Source organism: Aedes aegypti, chromosome 1 (assembly GCF_002204515.2).
Source record: "Aedes aegypti strain LVP_AGWG chromosome 1, AaegL5.0 Primary Assembly, whole genome shotgun sequence".
NCBI lineage: Eukaryota > Metazoa > Arthropoda > Insecta > Diptera > Culicidae > Aedes > Aedes aegypti.
In genome coordinates, this window is record NC_035107.1 from 111,376,746 (window position 1) to 111,404,741 (window position 27,996).

Here is a 27,996-nt window from a genome sequence, read left to right on the forward strand (position 1 = left end):
TATAAACGTGTAGTAATAGTCAATCGTTACTCAACGAGCAAGAAATCACACTGATTGATTTGACTACTGAGAAATAGGAATTGAAAATGTGGTGAACAGTAAAATAATATTCAAATCAAATTTTCTCTGTATCAACAATCTGAGGATTGGCCCTTTTGAATTGTTACGCGAGATGACACGAGAAAAATGGCTGACACCAAATCACAGTGTAACACCGCCCTGTCAACCTCGTTACACCGTCGCCGTTACACCGCAGAGCTGCCAAAGTGCGAAGATCGCAGTTCTGCCTCTGCGCCTTCTGGGTACTGTTAATGGCTGCCTCATTTCAGTTTTTGTGTCTACTGCGAAAAAGTTCGGAAATTGTCGTGGCAAACGGATCGAACCGTGCCCCAATCGTGCAGCAATCGCTAGTATCGTTTTGTAAAAAGTAGTTTTTAGTGTTGGCAATCTAGAAAGTGGTAAAATAAGTGGAGAAATTTGCATTTTTGAAAGTGGACGAAAAATCATTTTTCTCACCGATATTTGCAATCTGTGTTCCTTTTAGCGGGGTGAGAGAGTGTGAGTGTGGTCGTCGTGTGCGTGCGTACACGAAGAGGAGGGGTTCCCAATTTCTGTCTCCCCCCCTTGTGCGTACACGTCGAAAGAAGACAAAAGAGAGTGACGACGAGTGGGAAAGGAACAGGAAAACATCTGTGATAAAAGTCGTGCGCGTGTGTGTGAGTGAAATCGTGCGTCAGAAAGTCCATCCTCGGACAAAGAGAGGTGGGGGATTTGTGACGTTTTCGTTTCTGGGGTGCCCCCCTAAAAATTGTATCGTGTAATTTTACACGACGGATTTGAGTGTGTGTGCGTAAGCGCGTAGGAGCGCAAACTGTCAAAAACGAACCTTGTGTTTGTGTGCTAACGTCAGGAAGCGAGAGTAAAAAAGAAACTTTTTCATCCATCAGCCAGCGAAGAAGCGAACGAACGGAATCAGTTTTCTACACACAAAAGTTCAAATCCGTGGGTTGTTTTTCTGCGTTTTTGCAGAATGTCGGACGCCATAAACATGGACCTGCAGTCGTCGATGCTGCTGGAAACGTTACGCCAGACGCCGAGCATTCAGGATAACATTCATCTGGACAGTGGCGGAAGTGCTGGAGATGGGAATGCGAAAAGTACTTCCTCTTCGTCGCTGTCGTCATCAGTGGAAGGTGGAGGGGGAGGCGGTGGTGTTGGCATTAATTCGGACGGTGGCGAGAAAACTGCCCTGGAAGCGATGGATCCGGCTATTTTGTCTGCCTCGGCACCATCCGGAGCCGAATCCCCAGTTTCCGGAAGCAGTGCCAGTGAGAAATCGAACAGGACCAGGTATTCGATTAACCAGCTGCTGGCACTGAGGAATTTGGAACCCTCGAAGCAGAAACCCATCTTTATGGTTGAACCCAAGAGTGAAAAACTTGCCAGAATGTTCAGCATTCTGGATCGAACCACCGATAGGTATGGGAAAAGTTTGTCCATCGGGAAATCGTCGGAAGCTGCGTACGAGGATGAAAATGGAGGAGGGGGGAACGGATCGGCTGGAAACTATGGACGGAATCGTGTCGCAAATGGATCAGGAGGTGGAAACGGTGATGGAGGTTCGAGTGGAGGAGGTAATCGAATGGAAATGCGTCGTTCCGGTGGAATGGAATTACGTGATCCCAAAGACCGATTACGTAAGGAAGATGGAATAGTCCTTTCGCCACAGAGGCGGTCTTTCAACATGGGGTGTCAAATGCCTGCGGCTCCCAGTGCCAATACAAGCGGTTTGACCATCGGAGGAAATCTACTTCGTAATGAACGCGATATCCTCGGAGGCAGAGAACGACGCATTGGCAGTGGACGAATCCTGTCACGGGATGTGTCTTGGGATTATCGCCCAGATAAAGACGCCCCGGAAAGCAATGACTATCGCGCTTCTGGTAATCCCAACTATCGAGAACGGGAACGCAACGATAAAGAATTCCGCAAGGATTACGATCGTGACCGGGAGGACGGGAATCGTTTCGAGCGAAGACCGAACAATCGAGAATTCGATCGCAATGAAAAGGATTCCCGCAATAATCGCATGTCGTCACGCTATTCCAATTCGTACAACAACGATTCCCACGGGGGAGGCAATTATCATTCCAATAACTACAACAACCACTATCATTCGTCCCATCACGACCGGCGTCGTCTCTACAGCGACCACAATCGGGACGAAGAACCCGAATGGTTCAGCGAACCGACCTGTCAAACGGACACCATCGAACTGCGCGGCTTCGATGATCCGGTGTCCGAGGAAGAGACCACCAAATCGGACAAGGAAGACGCCCGTGACGATCTCAAACAGGACTTGCCTGAAGCAACCAACCAGCGACCAGCTTCGTCCCTTCAGCAGAACGACAAGAACAACAACGCCAATGCTTCTTCTGAACCACAGTCACTCAACCGAACCGACAACGCAAATGCCAACCAATTGCCCACACCCGCCACTGCGGGAACGGCGGCCGACAAAATGGACCGGACCCCGGGGGATGGAGCCAGCGAGGGGTCTTCCGCCAAGTCCGGGCTGGGAGCGACGACGACGACGACGACCCTTGGTGGTATTGCGGGCACCATCTCATCCGGACAGTCCAAGATCAACGACGACGACTTCAACTTCGAGGACTTTCTCAAGCTGGACGCACTGCCGAGTAGTTTGTTATATGTGAGTATTGATGTTTTAGTTTTTGCTTGATTTTTAAGGTACTCGTTTGGTTGAAAAGTTTAGTATAGTAACATATTTTTCGTGTTGTTTTTTACATTTTTCTTCTTATTTTCGTTATTTTTTTTATTTTAACGTCTCTATTGCAGTAATTCTTGAAGAAATATATTCAGGAAATTATTTTTTAAAGTATCCTTGAACACTCGGAGACACTCTAAGAGAAATTCATAAATGAAATCTATTAAAAACCTTTAAACAATATAATGTAGAGCAGTCCATGAACATTTTAAACGGGCAATAATGGAATTCAAGAATTCTCGATTACTTTTTCAAAACGACGTAAGTAACTTTCATACGGTTTTGAGAAAACTAATTGAGAAGAATCACAACCTGTCTTCTAAAACTGTTTTAAAATGAATCACTTTTTTAACATTTTTTCGCTGTGTACATCCCTCAAATTTTGCATACAATCAGATCGCGTTAAAAAAACTAGGTAGTTTCTATTATTTTCAACAAAAATAATTATAACAAAATGATAAGCCGTTTCAAACTATATGAAACTTTCGACGTTTTTCTACCAGTGTAAAATCGGCTCAAGTAGTATTTTGTTTTGATTCGTGGTTAAGTTACTTTGTAGTAGTGGTTAGGTTGCGAAAGTTACTAATCTTACTTTCGTCGTTTTGTAAATCCGGAAATTAAACGTTCTAAAAGTGAAAAATCTAGTTGGGTAGGAGCGGAACGTGTAGAATTTCGTCTGCGAAACACATAGGATCGATAAAGTAAGTTTGTATACTTTTTTGACATGAGTCTGTATGAATAAGTTTTCGAGAAATTATGAAATCGCATTTTATTAAAATTAAACGACAATGCCTGCAGTATTGTATAAATTAAAATGAATTTCTTTTAAGTTTGAACAAAAGTCGTTAGAAAAAGGCTAAATTAATCAAATAGAATTTCATTACATCATAAGCTGAATTTTCACAGAATTTATTCTGGACATGATTTTTGCACTTTCCAGCCCAGAAAGCGATTTACGCAGAATTCTGGGAAAGGTTATTAGAAATATGCAGATTTGTCGCATTATCTTGGAAAGGGCCTTTACAGTATCCTGTACTATAGCCAAAGCAAAATTTTCATCTATTCTTATATTGATTTCTGGCAGAATTCTGAGCCGGATTCTTGTGAAATCCTGGAGAGCATTCTCACAGATACCGTCAGACGGGGCTACTTTGGACACTCATGTGTTGGATTAATTTGCAGCAGAGGCGACTCGTAACCTCATTTTTTACCTGTTCTACGCATCTAAAAATGCCTTTTTCGACAAATTGAGATCATGAAACAAAGAGTAAATTATTGGAATCTCCCTTTCTAGCAAATCTTCACTTGATAGCTGCAAATTGGTTGCGTAAAGTCAAGAATTTCTATTCGTGGAACAGGTAGATTTGAGGTTAGGGAATCGCCACTGATTTGCAGCATAAATCAAGACCAACAATTGAAAAGGCCTCAAGTCCAAAATGTAAACAAATCGGTTTTCTGCTGATTTCAGTATATAAGAGCATATTCTTACTAAAACATACAATAGTCATTTAAAAATATGCATAAAAGTTGAAAAAATAACATTTTTTTAAAAGGCCCCATCTCATTTTCCGCTAACCAGGATATTCATCGCAAATGCGGCCTTTTCTCAAAAAGACCTCATTTCTATATCTGACGGAAACCGAGTTGAGGCCTGTTAAACAAACATCAAAATTGCAATGTAGATTGCGAAAAACGTTCCAAATTCACTAAGTAGATCCAGGTTATACTACGGAGCGACTGCTCCTTGTATTATTTTAAACAGTGGTTGTCTAAACGGCGAACATTATCGGGTTCCTGTAGACTGATGTATTTTGTATCATACTACCTAATAATACCTGTGTCAGCCTGTCTGTACTCCACAAATTATCAACAAAAACACGATTTGGTTTCAATTGCATGAAAAATAACGTTCAATTGCAATATTCCCTGACCACGATCACAGGGTTTGACGGTGCCAAAGTAGAAGGTGCACCATAATAATACCCGTCTGTGAAACATATCACCTTCCCAATACTTTGGCACACCTCTAACGGTTCATGATTTATCATGAAACGGCTGCATTCAGGCGGAGGATCTGTTAATATGTTTTGGCATATTATCAGGTCCTCTTCGAACGGAGGGACCGCCAGGGCTCATTAGTTACTTATAAACCAGTGCTGGTTGTTGATGGTTCAGTTCGTTTACCACGAGCTGTAGCATCCTTTGTACTAATCAGTAGGGGAAGAAGGGGTAAGAGCGTCCGCCGGGGTAAGACGGACTACCTTCAGTTTGGCATGAAAATGGCGGTTTTCTTAAAAGTTTGCCAAGCACTTTTCATAAATACAAGATTATTGACATTCCAAACCATTTAGGATGGTATTTACATTAATTTTTTCATACCAAATATCAAAAACAAAGATTCTGCTCGTCAATATTGAATTTGATCTAAATTTAACAGATGCTCACTTAAGCATTTCGGAAGAGATTTTTTTGAAAAAACATGACAAATTACCCGTCCATGCATCAACAGAAATGTGAAATATGCTTCAGTGAAGTAAAATATGAATTGTAAATATTAAGCTTTGAAATGAGGCCATAGTTGTGAAAATTGCGCAAGCGGGGTAAAACCGACCACTGTTGATGGGGTAAGACCGCCACCCCTAATTTATACCAAATAAAATGTCCAAACCATTTTAAAAGTTGAAACTACGATTTACATTACTATTCAAGTAAAATGAAATCAATTTTGTTATAAAAACAAGCCAAATCCGTATATTTTTCCAAAATATGGGTGTCTCAAGGTAAAAATAAGTAAACAGCTAAGTTTTTTTAATTAATTAACCCTAAAAATGTTTCAATATCCCCGTTAATCAATGTAGAATTCATAAAACATTATACTTTTCAGAATCTTAGGGAACTGATACAGTGTTGATAGACTCACACTCAAAATCTCAATCAATACGCTCTCCCGTGAGAGCAAACTCATTAGAGATCTGCTTGGCAAATCTCACGCTTGAGATTTTGATGCAAAATCAACTCAATCAACTCAAACCGTAAAAGATGATTCAGTCGCAAAACCCGGAAAAAACTCGTGAAACTCGAATGTTGTTGTTTACGTTAGATAGGATTATTATAATTTTACCAGTCTAACAAGAAATTATTGCCGTGTGTGAGTAAACTATGGAAATACGAGACAATGAGTCAAAAAGGTGAGCCAACTCATCCATGATTTTTTGACTGCTGAGTTGCATGATTGACAACTCACGCATGAAAAATCTCAAGCGTGAGTTGTGAGAAATTGAGTTTTTCACAACACTGAACTGATATATTATTTCTCAAAACTGTGTTCGAAAATCGTGGTGGTCGCTTTTACCCCGTGGGTGGGCGGTTTTACCCCGTCGCTAAAAATAATCTTGATAAGACATCACTTTTTCAAGCGTAAAGAAATAAATACTTTTTTGCAAATACAACACCTGTGATATTTTTTGATCATGCCTAAGGCTTCAAAAAACGACATGCTGCGTCGAAAAAGGATTTATTAATTCTTGATTTTGACATATGAATTAACATGCTTAGGCGGGCGGTCTTACCCCGTCTTCCCCTAATGGTTGTTAAGTTTCGAAGCTAACGTGTGATCAATCGTTTTATAATGCAACATAAGAATGGGTGTTTGGTGGAACTGCGCATAACACTTGTTGTTATTAAATTTAGTGATTGTGTTGGTGCTAATAGTGTGTTTATAATAAAATCTATGGTGATGAAAATTTGAAAATGAAATTGGAAGTGATTCTGATAGTTTTGTTAGAAATATAATAATGATGATGTATAACCCTCCCCTTGGTTATGCGACCTTGCCGCGATGGGAGGGCATAATCCATTAGCCCATATGATGGAAACCAAAGGCGTAACCTGTAGTGGTGGTATCACATTTTGGCATTTTTTTGCTTAAAGCCGCGTCATAATTCATATGGCATAGACGCACTAATATCTCGGATGTGATCCAACGGACATTCTGCGTCAGTGATAGAATTGATGCCCATTTCAAATAATTAATCTATTCGAAGTGGACATTAATACTATTGGTGACGTTCAGTTTGCCTTTTGCTAACCAGAATGATCCGTAGCCACTCTTACTATTAGCTAGCTAGATACAACGTTATCATCTACGACGTAGGGAATACTTAGGGAAATGACCAGTAGATTCACTGAGTAGAAATAAGTGGCGACAATCTTATTTTAATATGGTTTTTACATTGCCATAAAAAGAAATACCTCTTTTGTAACAGCGGTATAAATAATCTAATTCCAGCTTCATTTTCGCAAAATTTACAAGTAGAAAGTAGGCGTTGTGAAGCATTGCATTTGCCACCGAAAAGTGAATCTTATATGAGACTGTAATAGAAGCCTAAGGTAACTTTATTCTCCAATATTCACTATAAAAATGACTATGGAAAGTAAGACGCTGAGATCGATCATGTACACTTACTAGTTTCGAAAAATTGTTGAACAGACAAGGAAAGCGACTCTTTTCTTTAAGGATATATGAACGTAATGACCAATAAATACTTTTAACAACAAAAAATGAAATTAACTAGAACTACTACTAAACAGCCTAATTTTGTTAAGACTTGACGACAATTGACATTTAAGACTCTAATCTTACGTAAAAGACAGGAGTAATCAGAATAGCACTTAAATGACAAATTATTCAAAACCATTTCGACTAGACAGTATCGGTAATGACACTACTACACTACTATTGCAAACAAATTCTGATGGAGCTGCTGATTTTCACAATGCTTCCTTTTCGCAGAAGCAAGGGAATATGGGTACTTTTCAAAAACTACCACGTCACAATACTAATAAAAAAAGCAGTGTTCATGTGGGCGCCTCCATGTGGGGAAACTTGGCAAAAGCCAGACCGAGGGTTCAGCCTTGACAAGTAAAGCTGTCAGGCAGCTCCAACTGAATACCATACAAAAAAAAGAAAAAAAAAAAGGAATTTTTAGTTAAATGTGTGGTCAGATTCTGAGGAAACATTAGGCAGCATACATAAATGACGTAACGAACATGCGTTATGTTTGTGTTGAACTCTTTCTTGTGGAGTAATGTAATCGAATTGAAATTATTTCGTTAAGTTTTTTAGCATTGAGTGAACATACACACCAAATTTTTATTGCTGGCAACCAGCAAAAAATTGCTGATTTTTTTTTTGTGCTGTAAGTCCAGCAATCCTTCCAGCAAAATATATTTTGCTGATCGTTCAGCAAACTGGATTGTCAGGAAATTGACTGATCTTATGCTGAACTTTCAGCAATGCGCAAACCCGTTTGCTGAATAACCAGTAATTAAATCCCAAACAATATTTGCTGTACAACCAGCAATTCGTGAATTCGGTTTGATAAATCAATTACAATTTGATTCCACATAAAATAACATATTATTAATTGCGATACATATTTAAATTATACAAACATTTCAAAGGATTACTTTCAGTATTTGGTTTTTCATCACGCTGTGACTTTCCCGTTTGCCACAAAGGCCTCCGTGATAAATCTCTTGTGTCCAATGGGTTTTTATCTTAGAAATGACAAAATCTTCAACTTTTCTGTGAAACCGTGTAAAACTAGAATATCAATGCCTGGAAATATAAACAAATGTCTCCAATTGTTTGCTGATTTTACATTTTGAAACGATTTTTTATACTTACAAACATCCATTGTTACATGGAGAAGACATCTTTTGAACGAGATGAAAAAAACTACGTTTTTGACAGTTGTTTTGCTGATCATTTCAGTAAACTACCAGTTTGCTGATTATGCAGCAAACAATATTTACTTTACTGAATAACCAGTAAAATATAAATTGCTGAAGCCCTTCCAGCATTTCATTTTGCTGGAAGGCTAACTCAAAATTTGGTGTGTATGAAGTGCTTCTCTCTTTACATTTATGTTATTATGATATTAGATAGTTGTTTTTTTCCTATTGGTAAGGCTGATACAAATATTAATTGTCTTTTATGTCACACCCCCCCCCCCTTCAAAAATCCGAAAATCATATTTTTGACATCAGCTAGGTTTTTTCAATTTTTAAAGTAAAAAACCAAGTAAAATAATGATCCAGACGACGATTAAAAAAAGTTTAACAACTATCATTAGAAATAAAAATTCGAAAAAAATACTTTTTTTTTTCATATTTGTTTTTTGTTTTGTTCCTTATTTATTTTTATCCCCCTCATCGTACCTTCCAAGTGCTCTCGGACATAAAAGAAATTTAATATTTGTATCAGCCTAATTAGTTTTGAAATGTAGCTCAAAGGTCTATAAAGTCTGCTGGTATGTTGCCAGCTCATTGCATTTTACTTACGCATATCTCTCTTATAAAGGATCTCTAATATCTAATGCCCATAAACGCATAATTGTCCTATATGAATAGGAAATCCAGCAAACATGGGACTGACATGCATTCATGGGCAGTACATGGTTCGTCACAAAATCTTAGACTCCTCCTCCCCCCTAAATGTTTACGTCATTTATGGACGGTCCCATAGAACTCTTATCTTCGGGTTCCTATTTGGTCTTTGTTGGTTTTCTTGATCTTTTTTTGGTCTTCATTTAAGCATGTGTCAGTTCTAATTTTAAAGACATTTAATCGCAACCAGCCTTGAGAATGCTGAAAAATGATTGTATCTTTTTTTTCTAAACGACGAAATTTACCTCGTATGACGGCATATAATTTACATTCGTTTCATCAACCTCCATTCTCTTTTAGCCGGATCTTCCAGCAAGCAAGGACAGTGGCAATGCCGGTGGTTCCCGATTCTCGCAATGGTTCCGTCAAGACAGCAGTGCCCCATCGCAACCGACTCAATCAACCGGTCCCAATCAACCGCAGCAGCAACCGAAACAGCAATCATCACATTTTAACGACAGTCGGCGATCGTCGCTTCAAGATGAGATCATCAACAACATGATCAATGATTTTACATCAACCGGACTAGATGACCATATTCCAGACACAAATTCCAACAAATACTTTGCTCCGATCTCGCCTGCCGCCAGTACATCCTCAAATTCCCTGATGGAATTGTTTCAGCGAAGCGACAAACAGTTGCAGCAGCAGCAACAACAACAGCAGCAGCAACAGCACCATCAGCAACCGCAACAACGAGATCGGGAGCATCTTCAGCAACAGCAGCAGCAAATTCCTCCACCCCAACCGCCAAATCATCCCCACGGCCAACCTCTGTTGGCTCACCCTCCAAACCATCCGGGTCTGCACCATCAACAGCAACAGCAACAACAACACCATCAGCAAATTCAGAACCGCAATTTGCAACAATTGCTGGGCGTTAGCGGTAGTGGCAATGTGAGCAATCATGGACCACATGGTCCAATTCCTCCGGCACCAAGCGGCGGTCAGATACACAGCGTTGAAGAGCTGGAAGCACGTTTCCGTCAAAGTGACAACGACGTACCTAATCGTCCTGTTGGAGTTGGCCCATCTATTCCACGATTAATCACGCCCTCATCTGGTGGTGGTGGCGGCGGAAGTAGCGGGGGCATAAACGTTGGTGGCAATGCAGGTCATTCGTCCAACGATGCTCAACAGCAAGAAATGAACGCTTTCAAAAAGCTATTGGCTCAAATATCTGAAAATCAACCGCACAATGTCCAACCAAATCCACCAGCACATCCTCCTCATCCAATCAATATGCTGCACCACCAACAGCAGCAAAATGAGCTCCTCCAAAAAATGCTGCATCTCAACCAAATGCACCACCCGGTCAACGATGCTCGTCAAGCCGAAATCCTGAAGCGTCCGGAAGCACAAGCCCTCCTGCATGGCGTTGCCCGCGGAGAAGTATCTCAGCACAACCTATGGCAACAGTTGACTAATCCAGCCACTGCTCAGCCGCATCGCGAAATTCTCACTTCAGTTCTCAGCACCATCAATACCAGTCCACGTGTTGTGTCGCCCAACATTCTTATCCAACCGAGCCCGGGAGGCGTTCCCATCCTTCCTCCTGCCACAGTCCCACCGGCAGCCGTGGCCGCAGCTGCTGCTGCCAACAGCGCCAACCTACTCTTTCAGCATCATTCCAAACAGCAGATGCGACTCTCACCACTGCCCAACGGTATGCCGCAAAGAATTCCCTCTCCTCGGGAGCTTCAGTACCACACTCAGTCAATTATGCAAAATGCGCTGATTCGCAAGAAGCTCGAAGAACAAAGGGAAAACTACCGCAAGCGTCAGGAGCAACAACAGCAGCAACAACAAAATCGGTAACATTTGTGGAACTTTTCTTTTGTTACGGAGTAACATTTGTTTTAATTATTCTTTTCAGTAACCAACCAGAAACTAGTGCTGCTTCATCTTCTACGGCTTCTGCTGCTGCAACGACTTTAACAACAACTTCTAGTGCAAGCTCATCATCTGCTGCTCCCAATCATCCACAATCTGGAAACCAACCGGCCAATAGCACCGCAACTAGCGCTCCAGCGTCAGTTGTCCCCTCTCCTGCTGTCTCCGCTCCCGTAATGGCCAGTTCAATTGCTTCACCAGCCAAACCAACTCCCCCTTCGCACTCCCACTCACAGCATACTTCTTCTCCCACGCCGTTGGCGTTCACTCCCACATCCGTACTGCGTAAAATGACTGCCGAGAAGGAAACGGAGCAGCTGACCGCTAACAGTTCCTCCAACACTCCGTCGCACTCGACAATTTCGAGTGCCCCGCCTATCGAACGTCCGCCACTAGGGGCGGCCAACCACGGCCAAAACCTCCTAATGGGACTTCAAAACCCTCTCTCGCAGCAGCAGCAACAACAGCAAAGAAATCTGGCAGCGCTCATCGGATCGCATCCTCCTCTTCAACCGCCGCACAGTCAATCGCAAGGACCCCCGCCTCAGATACCGCCCCATCATCACATGGGAAATGCCCACCTGCATGGATCCTCGCTGGGTCCCCAGAACGCTCAGCCACCGCAGCCGAACCACCAGCAGATGCGCGGTGGTCACCAACCACCGGGAATGCCCGGTGGCAACATTCCCTGGAATCTGAAGCAACCGCACCCGGGTCAACAGATGCCACAGCTGACGAAACCCCAGGGCAGGCCAATCCTGAAAGGTAGGTGACTAAATGTAAATTGTTACTGTTAGGGGAGAGTCCTGTATGGCCGGACTCTAGACGTAGCTACCTGTTTCAGAAACCATGAGTATTTTTAAAACTCCATCCATGAATACCATCCGTCCTCGACGTTGAGATTTAAATCGTATTTCAGTGTCGAAAACCTAAATATTGTCGTATTTTGCAATGCGAAGTGTTGAAACTATCATTTATCTGGAGTATTATACAGCTAATGCTCGATAACTGGGTGCTATTTAACTGGGCTGCTTTTTAACTGAGTGCTCGCTAACTGGGCTGTAGCCCAGTTAAAAAAAAGTTAAACGTCAAAAACTTTCACCATCCCGTAACTGACGAGGGGCGTGCAAATGCAAAATAAGGTTTCGGCATTATTTTTTTTATTGTAAATTTGTCTTTTTTCATTTAGATTTTAAATTTTTTTTCAATTCAATGTGCAATATGTCGAAATGAGAAATAAATCACAAATAGTTATTATTGCTTTGTTCTTAACTGGTTTATTGATATTCATACAAAATTCATGTGTGTACAAAATTATGTGTGTACTTCATTTAAAAAAACGTAAGGGTTTTTTGTTTCCGTTTGCGGTTGGTGCCCGGTGGGATGTCCATTGCAGGAACGAAAACTGTTTAATTCACCTCAAAATTTACAAGACGGTACGATTAAAACGCGAATTCAATGACGGAATGACACGAACACGACGCGATTCCAAAACCGAATGACGCCAACCAAAACTTTGCATCTAAGTCCCCCTCGATTTTTATTTGAATGTGTGTGTGCGTTGGAATGGCAGTCCAGTTATCGAGCACTGCTCGCTAACTGGAAGGTTCTCTCAGCCCAGTTATCGAGCATAAGCTGTACTGTATAATACTGCCCATAAATGCTTAACAGTCCCACGTAAGTTTTCGTCAATTTTTATTTAATTATGGGAAACGTCATTAAATTGCATACACTTTCATGATATTATAAGAAAACAATACGTTTGTTCTAGAAATGTTAAAAACAACATAGAACTTGGTCTGTCCCACGTTACTAATAAACGCATATTAGTCTCTCGACTCAATATATATATTTAATACATGTAAAAAATGATTTGCTACTGGAGTAATTTCGCAGTTCACAAACAAAGAAATTCAAAGGAAGTTTTATTGACTTACATCGATTATAATCTACAACAGTTCGAAGAATGTTTAGATTGTACCGAGTATCCCCGTTGGTTTGGCCACATTTAATCTGAACACTTTTTAATCTGTACCCCGCTAATTTGCACATCGTTCAGATTAAAAATGGTTCAAACGTCATTTAGCTCATGAAACGGAGTGAAGTGAGATGGAACGCTGTGGCACGGAACGCAAAATCAAAACAAATCAGTTAGTGAAAGAGGTAACTAAAACACGTTTCCAGGGTGACTAGATGTTCAAATTAAAAATGAACCCCGATGGTTTGCATGGCGTCCCGTTCAAGTTAACGGGGGTGCACGGTATCAGATTTTTTCTTCATCATCGTCAAAAATCGCCTTCCCAGCTAAGGAGCGCCAAAATTCGCTTTTTTCGTCGGCAATTACTGGTCGATTTTATTTTTCTTTTTTTTTTTTTCAAAAGAGCTGTTTGGGATCGTCCATAAATGACGTAGCATTTTAGGGGGAGGGGGGGTGTTGTTGGATTCTACGATTTTGTTACGAACCATGTATTAGGTATGGGAAAATAGGCTACGATGGGGGAGGGGGTGTCAAAAATTGGCCAAAACATGCTGATCATTCATGAACGCTGCAGTTTCCGTTCTGGCTCAATTCCTCGGGGTTATTGCTTAAATTTGAGACCAGAACTTACTTACTTACTTACTTACTTATTTGGCTTTACATCAATTATCTTGATAAAGCCTCGCCAACAATATTTCGCCAATTCCCTCGGTTCATGGCCGCTTCTCTCCATCCTCGACTGTGACCCACGCTCTCCAGGTCCTGGTGTACCTGGTCAATCCACCTAGCTCGCTGCGCCCCACGCCTTCTTGTTCCGACCGGATTCGTGGCGAACACCATCTTTACAGGGTTGTTGTCCGGCATTCTTGCAACATGCCCTGCCCAGCGTATCCTTCCAGCTTTAGCTACCTTCACGATACTGGGTTCGCCGTAGAGTTGAGCGAGCTCGTGGTTCATCCTTCGCCGCCACACGCCGTTCTCCTGCACGCCGCCGAAGATCGTCCTTAGCACTCGGCGTTCGAAAACCCCAAGAGCTTGCAAGTTCTCCTCGAGTCCTCATGCCCATAGAGGACTACCGGTCTTATGAGCGTTTTGTACATCGTGCATTTGGTGCGGGGGTGAATCTTTCTTGACCGCAGTTTCTTCTGGAGCCCATAGTAGGCACTTCTCGTTCTCGTCCATGATTTTCCATAGCTCTATGCGGTCGATACTATCGTATGCCGCCTTGAAATCGATGAACAAATGGTGCGTAGGGACCTGGTACTCACGGCATTTCTGGAGGATTTGCCGCACGGAAAAGATCTGGTCCGTTGTCGAGCGGCCGTCGATGAAACCTGCTTGATAACTTCCCACGAACTCGTTTGCTATAGGTGATAGACGACGGAAGAGAATCTGGGATAGCACTTTATAGGCGGCGTTTAGGATGGTGATTGCACGATAATTTTCACACTCCAGTTTGTCGCCCTTTTTGTAGATAGGGCATATAACGCCTTGCTTCCACTCCTCCGGTAGCTGTTCCGTTTCCCAGATTCTGACTATCAGCCGATGCAGACAAGCGGCCAACCTGTCCGGGCCCATCTTGATGAGTTCGGCTCCGATACCATCCTTGCCAGCGGCTTTGTTGTTCTTGAGCTGTTGAATGGCATCCTTAACTTCCCCCATCGTGGGAGCTGGTTGATTTCCGCTGTCCGCTGTGCTGACGTAGCCATCGCCTTCGCTGTCCTGACCTTCTGTGCCTGTGTTCTCTGCGCCATTCAGGAGTTCATCGTAGTGCTGCTTCCACCTTTCGATCACCTCGCGTCCGTCCGTCAAGATGCTCCCATCCTTATCCCGGCACATCTCAGCTCGCGGCACGAAGCTTTTGCGGGATGTGTTGAGCTTCTGATAGAACTTCCGCGTTTCTCGAGAACGGTACAGCAACTCCATCTCTTGGCATTCCACCTCTTCCAGGCGGCGCTAAACCTAAAACCTCTTGGCACTCCTCGTCGAACCAATCGTTTCTTGAGCTCCGTTCCACATATCCGACAACGCTTTCGGCAGCGTCGTTAATGGCTGCTTTGACTGTCCTCCAGCAGTCCTCAAGAGGGGCCCTATCGAGCTCGCCCTCATCCGGCAACGCTGCCTCAAGATGCTGCGCGTACGCATTGGCGACATCCGGTTGTTTCAGCCGCTCGAGATTGTACCGGGGCGGGCGTCGGTACCGTACATTGTTGATGACGAATAGTTTTGGGCACAGTTTCACCATCACCAGGTAGTGGTCGGAGTCAATGTTGGCGCCACGATAGGTTCTGACGTCGGTTATGTCGGAGAAGTGCTGTCCATCGATCAAAACGTGGTCGATTTGCGATTCTGTCTGCTGAGGTGATCTCCAGGTGTACCGATACGGGAGGCTGTGCTGGAAATAGGTGCTACGAATGGCCATATTCTTGGAGGCGGCCAAATCTATCAGTCGTAGGCCGTTCTCGTTCGTCAGCCGGTGGGCGCTGAACTTTCCAATCGTCGGTCTGAACTCCTCCTCCTGGCCAACCTGAGCGTTCAAATCTCCTATGATGATCTTGACGTCGTGGCTTGGGCAGCGGTCGTACTCGCGTTCGAGCTGCGCGTAAAATGCGTCCTTGTCATCATCAGTGCTTCCGGAGTGTGGGCTATGCACGTTAATTATGCTGAAGTTAAAGAATCGGCCTTTGATTCTTAACTTGCACATTCGTTCATTGATCGGCCACCACCCGATCACGCGCCTTTGCATATCACCCATCACTATAAAAGCTGTTCCCAGCTCGCGTGTGTTGCCGCAGCTCTGGTAGATGGTATGATTACCTCTAAACGTTCGCACCAATGCTCCTGTCCAGCACACCTCCTGCAGCGCTACGATGTCGAAACCGCGGGTCTTCAGTACATCGGAGAGTATGCGAGTACTTCCAATGATGTTGAGAGATTTGCAGTTCCACGTACCGAGTTTCCAATCGCTAGTCCCTTTACGTCGCTGTGGTCTTTGCCGATTGTTCCGGTCCGTATTCTCTCGTTGACGTTCCTGTGCTGATGTGTTTTTACGGCTGGCTCGCAGGGCCTGACACCAACCCCCTAGATTTCCGGAGGACCATTCCCCCTAAATGTTCGGAGGGCCATAGTGCGCAGTTTAGCTTAGAGTCCTTCTCTGGCACTCGGACGATGATCAGCCGCCCCTGACATGGGGAACAGACGCTGTTGTGAGCCGCTCCTAACGTGGAGTACAGACGCTCCAGGTTTGCAAAAGCAAACCCCCCCTTCCCTGTCAGCATACGACCAAAGTTCCCACCGGGGGTTGGTTACCCGATCTTCCCCAAGGTTACTCGTACCCCGGCCAGTACCACGAGGAGGTAGGGATAGGAGTTGCTGGGCAAGAGGCTAAGGACCGCACAAAGGGGTCTATTTTATTCCTGCAGGTACGCGAGGTACCAATGGTACGCCATGCCCAGCCATTTACCGCGCCTGAGACCAGCAATCAGATCAAAATTGGGCAATGTTACCATTTTAAGCTGTTTTTTCGAGAAAACCATGGCACTATGCAATATGTACATCCGAGTTCAACGATTCAGCATAGTTCAGCGCAAAGCGAAAAGGAAATCACAACCTATTGTTGTTTTTTTTTTTTTTTTTTTTTGTATGGTTTTCAGTTGGGGCTGCCTGACAGCTTAACTTCTCAAGGCTGAACCCGCGGTCTGGCTTTTGGCAAGTTTCCCCTCTACCAGGACCAATACTCAGACGGATTAGGCAATGGCGCCCACATGAAAACTGCTTTTTATTAGTATTGTGACGTGGTAGTTTATTAAAAATACCCATATTCCCTTGCTTCTGAGAAAAGGAAGCATTGTGAAAATCAGCAGCTCCATCAGAATTTGTTTGAAATAGTAGTGTAGTGGTGTCATTACTAATACTGTCTAGTCGAAATGGTTTTGAATAATTTGTCATTCAAGTGCTATTCTGATTACTCCTGTCTTCTGTCTTTTACGTAAGATTAGAGCCTTAAAAGTCAATTGTAATTGTAATTGTAATTGCTCAATCCACACCCTGGCAGACAATTATCCGCCAATCTAGACACGGGCTGGGTGAGGACCTACCAAGCCTCCCCCGTTAACATGTCCTATACCGTTTAGCACACCGGGTTCTTCCACAAGCAGGCGCCGGAATTAAAGCGGTCCCACAAGTTTCAGATACATTAAATAGATATAGTCCCTCTGCCACTAAACCGAATAGCGCCCTCCACCTCATCACCAGCACTGCCCATCCCGCACACCAAACAAAATGTCGGAAGTGGCGTGCCGTGTAGCACATCAGATGTTCTACAGAGCACACCACCTCCGACACCATGCTCAACGTACAGCAAAGACAGCGCTAATAAAAGCGGAATGCGCCATTCGATTCAGTACCAGAGGGACTATAAATGTAACGAAGAGGAAATGAAAAGATAGTAGAAATGGTTTGGCTGTTGGATTGCTGGAACGAGAAGAAAGAAATAAAGTTATTACGTTAAAATGTGATTTTTATAGTTGAATAAATGTATCGATAGTTTCTCATCTGTTTCTTTTCCGTATCGTAGTTCCGTCGATTCTATCCACCTCGAGTTTTGTCGACTCCGCTCGGGCAATGAGGACCGTGATGAAATGAAAAATATAAAAATATAAAAATATGAGCATTAGTGTTTATCTATTATTTAATGTGGTTCTCATTTGCTTTCAAATACCTAAGTAACATGTGAACTCTGCCTCTATTAGAAAATTCTAATAAATCATAATTTATTCTCCTCCACTTTCCCTAACACAAAGTATTCCTATTTAATAAGACAAGTGCAAAAGCACAAATAAAAGTGTGAAACCGCATCGAATCATGTTGATGCCCTCAGAGCACTCATTCTTCGATTTGCGAAATATGAGTCCGCTGAAAACACCGACCCGACTCGACGCAATCGCGCACCTCTACCGGCACCTCCGCACATGTAAAAACTTCTGCGATAATCCTGTGGTGTGAAAGAAATGCGCAATATTATTTTGATTTCAATCCTAACTTCATGACCCGTAGGCTCTACGCGTATGATTGTTCATTATTTAGGCTAAATATACCTGTTTATACCTGTACATCAGAAAAAAAAACGAAAAACGACTACGAATATCTTGCAGCGTAAAGTTTAAGTGATCAAATATTCATCCTCTCTTCGACCCTGCACTATAATAACCTCCTAATATAACGCCGAGCTAAAGATTCTTTCTAGCGTTACACAATCTGAACAAGAAACCATTTTCAAATACTTCCCATAATTTATGCGAAGCAAAACAGATTCCACTTTCTACGTAATGTAACCCAGCATAAACAGCTGCCCAACTCTCCAGACCAACGCCCTCCAAGATCCAAGGTGCTGCTGCCTTACGTTCAAAACTTCTTTCCTCAAAGTCTGTCTATCAATTCCGAACTCTATTGCATACTACAATACCAATCAGACCCTATTCCTGACAAGACACAGAGTCACAACCCCAATGTGATGGATTTACCCACAACCTTGTCATAACCCCTCTTACGTTTCGCTATCCTCGGAAGTCACCCATATTGATGCTTGGCAAAAAATATCAGTATTCAATCCACAAATCCCAGATTACACCACATTACGTTGGTCCGTTTGGCGTCGCCGGTGGATACCTGTTCTGACATTCTTTTCTTTCAAACCCCATTTCAAGCCTGTCCCCCCACTTTATCAATAAGAATGTTGACGAATCACGATAATCTGAAGATCGTGACCAGAACGGAGGTAGGATTTATCACTAGGGACCAACCACCACCAAGATTAGAGCCTTAAAAGTCAATTGTCACAAAATTAGGCTGTTTAGTAGTAGTTCTAGTTAATTTCATTTTTTGTTGTTAAAAGTATTTATTGGTCATTACGTTCATATATCCTTAAAGAAAAGAGTCGCTTTCCTTGTCTGTTCAACAATTTTTCGAAACTAGTAAGTGTACATGATCGATCTCAGCGTCTTACTTTCCATAGTCATTTTTATAGTGAATATTGAAGAGTAAAGTTACCTTAGGCTTCTATTACAGTCTCCTACAAAATTCACTTTTCGGTGGCAAATGCAATGCTTCACAACGCCTACTTTCTACTTGTAAATTTTGCGAAAATGAAGCTGGAATTAGTTTATTTATACCGCTGTTACAAAAGAGGTATTTCTTATTATGGCAATATAAAAACCATATTAAAATAAGATTGTCGCCACTTATTTCTACTCAGTGAATCTACTAGTCATTTTCCTAAAGTTCCTAAGTATTCCCTACGTCGTATATGATAACGATGTATTTAGCTAGCTAATAGTAAGAGTGGCTACGGATCATTCTAGTTAGCAAAAGGCAAACTGATCGTCACCAATAGTATTAATGTCCACTTCGAATAGATTAATTATTTGAAGTGGGCATCAATTCTATCAATGACGCAGAATGTCCGTTGGATCACATCCGAGATATTATTGCGTATATGCCATATGAATTATAACGCGGCTTTAAGCAAAAAATGCCAAAATGTGATACCACCACTACAGGTTACGCCTTTGGTTTCCATCATATGGGCTAATGGATTATGCCCTCCCATCGCGGCAAAGTAGCATAACCAAGAGGAGGGATCTCCTAATACTTGGGAATATTAATATCAAATTTTAGTGTAGTATTCCTCAAAGTTATCTGCAGCTACCTTAAAAAATATTAGATTCCTGGAGCTAGTAGTTTATCTATCTATCTATCTTCTATATAAATAAAAATGGAGTGGTGTTTGTATGCCACGAAATATCTTAAGAACGGGCTATTGGACTTTGAAAATTCTTCCATTGTTATGTTCCTAAAGTGTTCCGACGTGTTTGTGTATATAAAAAGTCCAGGATATAAAAAGTAGGAAAACAGTAGTGAACGAAACTAACATTTTGTACGGGACGTTTCATGTCGTTTTCAACAGTCTACTTGATAGCAAGACGAAGTTTGCTGGGTCCACTAGTTTTTAATAAATCATTGAAAAAACTTAAGGTGACACATCTCGGAATCCAAACATGCCCCTACTCACGATTTCAAAGGCACTAATCTGCTGAAATAATGAGCGTACAAAGTCAATCTTCTTATTATTTTAAGCTTTCTGCTAGTGCACAAAGCTAAAAGACGGGGTTGGTGGTCTGATGACTACCGCTACTACTTCATAAGCAGAAGGTCATGGGTACAATCCCAGGCCCGTCCCTTTCCTCGTACTTTGTAGTTGTATATCTCTCACTTGCTTCTATCTTTCATTCTAAATCTATCACACTCAAACTATTCGTTCATAGCAAACGCTAGAACCAGAGACGGACAAAAAACCGTTTCCCTAACGCATCGATTCTTCCACGCGCATGCCTTTCCTTACGCCTGATACATAGGCAGTCTGCTAACCACAAAAGCAAACCTCTCTGCCATGCCTTTCCCCCCATCCATACACTCCCGCATGAACTGGCTTAGATGCAGTGGTATATACGGTCTACGTGGGAGCCAGTATAATTAATGCATCATCAATTCCTCCCCCTTCCCCATATTGGTCTGCATTCTAACGTGGCAGGCACCATTGTCGCTAAAAATAGAAGATCACCAGCACTTATACACTGAGGATGCCTGTTAGTCCCAAGTAGTCATTCGGTTGGTTCCTTGTGTAAGTGCAGCTGATCTGGCGATACTGGAGTAACATCCACGGGCGGTCAATCAAGCTCAAGCTCAAGCTAAAATATAAATTGCACTGTAGTTTAATGCATTATTTGATTTGGTACATTATTGAATTTTGATTCCAAGCTGTTTCACCTTAAAAGGCCTTCTTGATTGTCACTTTTAAACGTTCTTAAAAAAATCACTTTCAGGTGGATGAATATTATTTTGAAATCTCATATTCATGTCTATCATATTAATTGTTACTGAAAAGCTCTAGAAAACTTGAAAGGAAGGTGATTCTTTTGCTTTGTTCTTATTGCGTATCATTTCTAGTTTGCTTGACCCAGGGCCGGATTTAGGTACAAATGTGGGGGCCTTTTTCATAGAAAACAATCCGTCATCATAATAATCATCGTCAACATCGAAACTTCAAAAGCAGTTTTTCTGTTCGAAACTTAAAATTATTCGATGAAGATGTGTTCAGTATGTTTCGGTTGGAGAATAAAATACAGTTCACATATGTTTGTGTAAATTTTCTTGATTTTGAACGAAAAAACTGCTGTTGAAAATTCCGAATTAATGACGGATCCTGCCTCATAAGCGTCACCTGGGATCAGCATACTTATAGTCATGGGTTGCTATTTAACCCTCTATTATCTAACCCCGCCTTTAGACGGGGTGCATTTTGGAATTTAGTGTATTTCTTTCGTAGCTTGGAAATCAAAATGGGTTTTGTTTTTGGCTTAAACCTTGGACCATAACACTCATATACGGAAAGTTGTTTATGGCTTTTGAAACTTTTTCGTTCGAAAATTGTATTTTTTATGACCCACTTTTTTCCATTAGTCACACGGAAAATAAAAAATGTTCCTGAAAAAAAATGAAAAATTTAATATTTTCTTAAGTACTATGAAAACTAAAATTTTTATGTTTGCCAAAAATCAGTAAACAGAAGAGGCTTCAAGAAAAAAATAAAAAGGATAGGTATGTTCAAAAATGAAAACCGTAAAAATCAAAAACCAAAATTCATAATTTCGTGAATGAAAGTTTGTCATTGCCAAGAACGTGTATAGAACAATTTTAGATACCATAATCCATAACTTGAAAATGACCAACTTGTCATTGAAAACATATATTCTCGAATAAACGTGCTTATTTCAAAGGAATTTGTCTACCTAAAAGTGTATTTTACAGATTTTCAAACATTATTTTAGTAATTAAATAGTGCAATTTATTAGTTGCAAATGTTTTAACACCTTTTCCAGATTCAGTTTGAATCCTCTTCAGTGGCTGAGATAAATTTGTACTTTTACATATGCTTTGTTATATGGTAATCAATTTTGCCTGAGAGTGTGAAATTAGATTTTTGATTTTTGGGATTATTTTACCAACTGTTGAATGTTGTTTTATCACAAATCAATTACTTAAGCTGACAGTGATCGGCGAAGTACTGATTTTCTCGAAATTAGTTTAACAATATCTGGAATCTTAAGTATAATACAGTGCACTCTCCCTCATTCGATATTTTGTGTTTCGATATCGAGTTAGAGAATTTGCACTCGATACCTCCCTAGCTCGATGGCTCCTTCAACATCAAGTTGACTCTAAAATGCTGATCTTGCCCCGGTTTACGGTATCGTTTCGTCAATTTTTAAAAGTTTTTGAATCTGCATTCAAAAATAAATAAATCGTAATTTGTGGGGGCTCCCAAAATGTGGGGGCCTGGTGGCCATGGCTCTCAAGTAGATACCGGGCGTACGAAAAAAAAAAAAGTTCTTAAGCTGCAGGATTACATGATTATTCAGAATGTTTGTGTACGAATTCGAGTCTTAAGATAACTAGTGAAACTTACACCAAGTAAGGAATTCTTCTTCTTGGCATTAACGTCCCCACTGGGACAGAGACGGCTACCCAGTGTAGTGCTCTAAGAGCACTTCCACAGTTATTAACTGAGAGCATTCTTTGCCTTAGTTGCCATTTTTCGCATTCGTATATCGTGTGACAGGTACGATGATACTCTATGCCCAGGGAAGTCAAGGGAATTTCCATTACGAAAAGATCCTGGGCCGACCGGGATTCGAACTCAGACACCTTCAGCATAGCTTTGCTTTGTAGCCTCGGACTCTAACCACTCGGCTAAGGAAGGCCCCAAGTAAGGAATTGGCATAACTGGATATGTGGCCAAATGTTCTGTTAAGTGCTAAATTCAGATTTTGTACATCTTAGAAAAAAGAGAAAATATAACATTCTTATAATCAAATAGTGAAATCATTAGAGATCTTGCAAGTAAAATTCGTGTATGATGTGGAGTCTTCCAAAACCTTGATTTCGTGAACATCCATTTTAAGGGGTCCGCAGGATGTTTGTAGATCTTTGAAGAAGGTCGCGGTTTCCAAAAGGTTGAGAATCACTGCTCTATAGAGCGTTCTTCAACATCCCTCCACCAAAGCTCGTATTGTCTAACGTTTTATTTTCACTTACAGGTGGCAATACCCAGCAGCAACCACCGCAACAACAGCAGCACCCTTCGCCAATGTCGCAGATGTCTTTCGCTTCCAACTTAGAATTCCAACAGCAAATGCAGCAGTTCCAAGGACGCAGTGGTAATCCAATACTGGGGGCACACCAGTCACAACAGCAGCAGCAGCAAATGCTACAACAGCAGCAGCCCCACAATCAACATCAGAATCAGATGAATCCCCACCTGCAACAGTTGCTTCAGCAACGACAGCAGCAACAGCAACAACAACAGCGTGCCATTCGCAATCAACACATGCAACAGATGCCACAATCGTTCCGCATGGGCCCTCAACAGCAACAACAGCAACCACAATCGCAAGGGCCACATCCCCACCAAGGTCAGCCACAGTCAGGTGCTTCGGGGATCATCAACTACAACCGCGATGGAGGCCTTTCACCCACCAGCAATCAACTAGCCCGCTGGTTCTCTCCCGAGCTTCTCGCGCAAGCATCTGCCGGTAAATTACCGTCCCTCAACATAGGACAGGCCATGAGCTTGGAGGAATTCGAACGAAACATGCAACATTCGTCGGCCACTGTGCACAACTGAGTGCTACCTAAGGCTGCATCCCCCGCTAGATCCGCTGTCGTCCCGCCATCACCATGGCTTGATGGAGGGACCAGCGGATTCAAACGGCTGACTGCGGCGGACCTTCGCAGAGACCACAACAAATTCATCTGCCGGCCAGAGTAGGTTTTACTCTCATCCATGCAAAGCAATTTAATCGACAGTCTCTCTCCTTCTCTTTCTCATACATTTCGGTATGTCACACCGTATTTGGCTATCATTCTACTTGAAGCAGATAAACAAGACTAGTATTGAATTATGTATAGAAATGCACTTAAAAGTATACTTTTACCAGATCTTTACCTAAAGACACACGCCACAAATCTATACAACACATCGTTCTTGATAGATGATGCAGCGCATTATAGTATTTTTCTCCATTGTCTTAACGTACCGAGCGCATTACTGGATGGACACTAGTAGTTATTGTATTGTTAGAATCAGCATCCGAATTGTAATATTTGTAACAAGGCCGCAAACGTTGACTGTTGAAAGGAAAAATACATTCTGGCATAAGTATAAATAGAAACAGTAGCAAACTCAAAAAACAAAAACTAAAGAAATGCAGGATAACACTCTAGAGTCATTCATAGCTAGTTAGATAGAAATAATTAAATATCACAACCTAAAGTATTTGGTAACTAAAACGGAAACGAAGATTACAAAATGTAGCAGCTCTTAGATGTTACGAACCGTGTGCAAAATAGTTGAAAGCTTCTCAGTGTTGATGCTTTTTTCCCCTAAATAGTCGTTAGCAGTGAAATTTGACTAGTATTTATTTTTTATTGATTCGCTCTTAAGTTGGAAAAAATGAATGAAATCCCCGAGATTTGTTGGTACCGATTACTGATCTGCATCCGAGTTCGTTTTCGAAATTCTGTGATACAATGCAGTTGCAATGCAAGATTATGGTTGAGTCCTTTTGGTCTATCTTTAGATAGGTAGACTATGCTAGACGTAAATTATATGAATCGGTTTAGAATTTATTTTATTTTTAATTCTAGACATGTCCAGGCCTGGTAGCAGGTCTTTTTTAGAGACTTCCTCACTATTTTAATGCAAGTCTAGAGAAAGTCTCCATTCTAAACAGCAGGTGTCTAAACATTTTTTTGAAAAAAATGGTCTAAAAAGTCTCTTTTTACTTTTTTTTCGTGAGTCTTGGTGTAAATTTTTAAGGTTCCAGAGATTTCAATGAGGCTATTCTAAAGTTTTTTTTCCAGGAATACCTTCACAAATTCTTCAAGGAAAACCTTTCGGCATTATCCAGAAATTTGTTCTGGTATACATTCAGGCAATTCCCATAAACATTCTTTAATAACTCACCAGAGAAGTCGTCCTGAAATTCCTGTAGTAATTTCTCATAATATGCTTGGATTGAATTGCTCCAGGAATTCCTGATTTTATTGGCTCATTCAGTAGTTAGTGTTTCCTGATATTCCTACAGGATTTTATGCAGGACACTCCACAAAGGTTCATTCTAGGGTTGAAAACCCTCGTTTAGGGAGAAGGGTCTTCAGAGACCCTTGCATGAGTTCTCACCTGTAAAAGTTTAGGGAGTTTCATCAGTGATTACTTCAGGATTTTCTGTAGAAAAATCTCCCAGACCGTTCCACGGACCTCCAAGAATCCTTATCGATTCCCTGGAAAGGATAATTACTTCAAGTTCCTGAAATTTCAGGAATAATCTTTGGAGGGATTTCTGATTGAATCATTGCAGTAATTATTGGAAGGTGTCTTTACAGAAATTCCTTGTTGAATCTTAAGGAAATTCTAAACATTTTTTTTTTTTTTTTTTTGAGGAAATCCTAATAAAATCTCGGAGGAATCTCTGAATTGTTGAAAAAGTCCTAAACGGAGAACTCGGATGAAACACATGGATGAATTATGAGAGGGCTGAGGACTTCTTAGAGAAATTTCTGATAGAATTTTAAGAGCAATTTTTGAAAGAATTTCTGAGTACTTTTAGTAGCAAGTTGTGAAGACGTCCTTGGAAAAACTTCTGGTTGAATATGTGAAGATATCATGGAGTCTCGGTCCGGACGAGAATCTTCTTTTTAAATGGTTTAAGCAGTTAGCGATTTTATCAGATTCTCTAAACTTGGCTTATTTTACGAGTGAAGTGAGGTGAGTCGTCTGGATCTCGTGAGAAAACTTGACTTCACTGAGATGAGAACCCCTTTGATATATGCAGGTTCACTTCATTCAAATCAACTTTCCTCACAACTCGGTAACGGAGCAAGTTTTTTACCAGTAAAATCGTAGAATAAGCCGAAGTGACTCTTTGATGCAAAGTTATGCACATAGCATTTGTGTTCATGCGAGATAACGTTCTCTTAAAGGATCAGGTTTATACAATTTTATTATATGCATTCCTGTGATAACGCATCACACACTATAAAAGCTTAAATGCTAAAGGATAGTTAATTTTTGTGTACATATTTCCGTGCGCGAATTAATTTTTATCCCTGACATCTGGTGAAAATCCTGATTCTGATTACACTGCACACTTAGTAGCTGACATTATGGGGCTTTAAATGGGTTTCCATTGATCTGATTTTGAATTATAGATCTACATTTACCTTCAGTGTATCCCTTGTAATGCTGTTCTTTTCTACTGCGATTAGATAATGGAGTGATATAGGGATTTGAACGAACTTAAACGAATGATAGAAAAAAGTAGTACGTTGCAACCAACAAAACTTAACGAAAATCGAAGCTACAAAAGTTCACTAGCATGAATAAGCTTGCAGGCAGTAAAGAGAGTGAAGTGTCGAAGCAAAAGAACAAGATGCTTTCTGTTGACTCGTTTAACCATACCGAGAGGTATGACTGACGAACGCATGGAATGGTTGTGCCGCAGTTGTGTTAGATTTAGGAAGTCCTCAAAAGATCTATGTGCATCTATTAGCGCTGGTAGACGACGTATCAATCCATCTATGGCTAAGTAAGAGATTAAACCCGTTTCTACAAATTGAACCACATAGAACTGCTGTCTTGTAAGTGTTTTATTTTTTTCGGTAGTCTCGTAAGGGTTATATGTGTAAAACATAAAAATGTAGTAACTTGTACATCAGAACTATTTACGTCTAAGAAATTGAAATACTATGTTTATTTATATGGAAATTTATTACTTTTTTGTAAATTTGGCGCTGACTATTCTGGTTTACCATTAAAAGAACTTTGCTAATGTGTTTTAATTTTTCTCATTTTTCCCCCAAAGTAACATTTTATTCTATTAAGCACCTCGAAGAGATCTTTGCTCATTTCTCTTTCTCGATTGTGATCCATAGTTATACCGTATAAGTTGGTCGAAAGAAACAGTAACCTCTCCCCTATGTTAAGAGATAATTTTATTCGAAACTATTAGCACTTAAGTCCACAGAAAATATAGAGTATAACAAAGAAAAAAAACTTATCTAGCCAATGTAGACGACGATTGCAACACAACCAACATGTAAACTACTATAAGTGAAACGATATTAAGGTTGCTGTACAGTTAAAAAAACGACGATGAAATAAAAAGAAGAAACTAGTAAGGAGACACATGTAACTATAATGAGAATGCTATTAAAGTACTACAACTAAGCAAAAATACAACAACTGCATAGCAAACAACAACAAAAAAACAGTAAAAACAACTCAAAATTGAATTCATCTCAACCTTAGAAAAGGTAAACGCAGGAACCCTAAAGCACTAACGCTAATATGCTGCAGTAAACGTGAACCAGTAGGATGTAGTTTTGTGAAACTTTCAGATAATTCGTCAAGACATATTAAGTGTACGGAAATTACACGTTCGGACTCGATGGTCTCTTATCCACCTACCTTGCCGCAGTGTTAACTACTGGCGAAACTGTTTTAAGAGTTGTATGAATTCAACTATGGTTAAAAGCATGAACGCAAAATGGAAAATGCAAAAAAAAAATCTATGTGACATTACATTGAAACAATATCATATGTAATAACTTCAATTCAATTGAAAACCTATTCCACTTCGTAGAGTTTGATTGGCTTCGAAAGTTCCTTCCTATCGTTGAAAACTGACCATGAGCATTGATGACCGAACAATTTGTAGTTCCTTTAATAACGATAAAAACATGTAAAAATTTAGGCTATCTTATTCTAAAT

At 41.1% G+C, this 27,996-nt stretch overlaps 1 protein-coding gene across 3 annotated transcripts; it reads left to right on the top strand.

The window, feature by feature from the left end:
- The first annotated feature begins 269 nt into the window (after nucleotides 1-269).
- Nucleotides 270-27,851, top strand: LOC5570710 (alpha-protein kinase 1). 3 transcript variants are annotated; one of them, XM_021845164.1, is made up of 5 exons: nucleotides 270-458; nucleotides 545-2,713; nucleotides 9,539-11,052; nucleotides 11,115-11,896; nucleotides 23,264-27,851. In XM_021845164.1, exons 2-5 carry the CDS (start codon nucleotides 1,031-1,033, stop codon nucleotides 23,848-23,850), a joined length of 4,566 nt encoding a protein of 1,521 aa, XP_021700856.1. In that variant the 5' UTR covers nucleotides 270-458; nucleotides 545-1,030; the 3' UTR covers nucleotides 23,851-27,851. The 3 variants fall into 3 exon arrangements, with proteins under 3 accessions (XP_021700856.1, XP_021700860.1, XP_021700865.1); XM_021845168.1 differs by having other exon boundaries at nucleotides 948-2,713; XM_021845173.1 differs by having other exon boundaries at nucleotides 1,030-2,713.
- The last annotated feature ends 145 nt before the right edge of the window (nucleotides 27,852-27,996 follow it).

Coding starts and splice junctions, on each gene's coding strand:
- LOC5570710 (XM_021845164.1), top strand. CDS start 1,031: ATGTCGGACGCCATAAACATGGACCTGCAGTCGTCGATGCTGCTGGAA. Junction 2,714..9,538: donor TGCCGAGTAGTTTGTTATAT/GTGAGTATTGAT, acceptor ATTCTCTTTTAG/CCGGATCTTCCAGCAAGCAA. Junction 11,053..11,114: donor CAGCAGCAACAACAAAATCG/GTAACATTTGTG, acceptor TATTCTTTTCAG/TAACCAACCAGAAACTAGTG.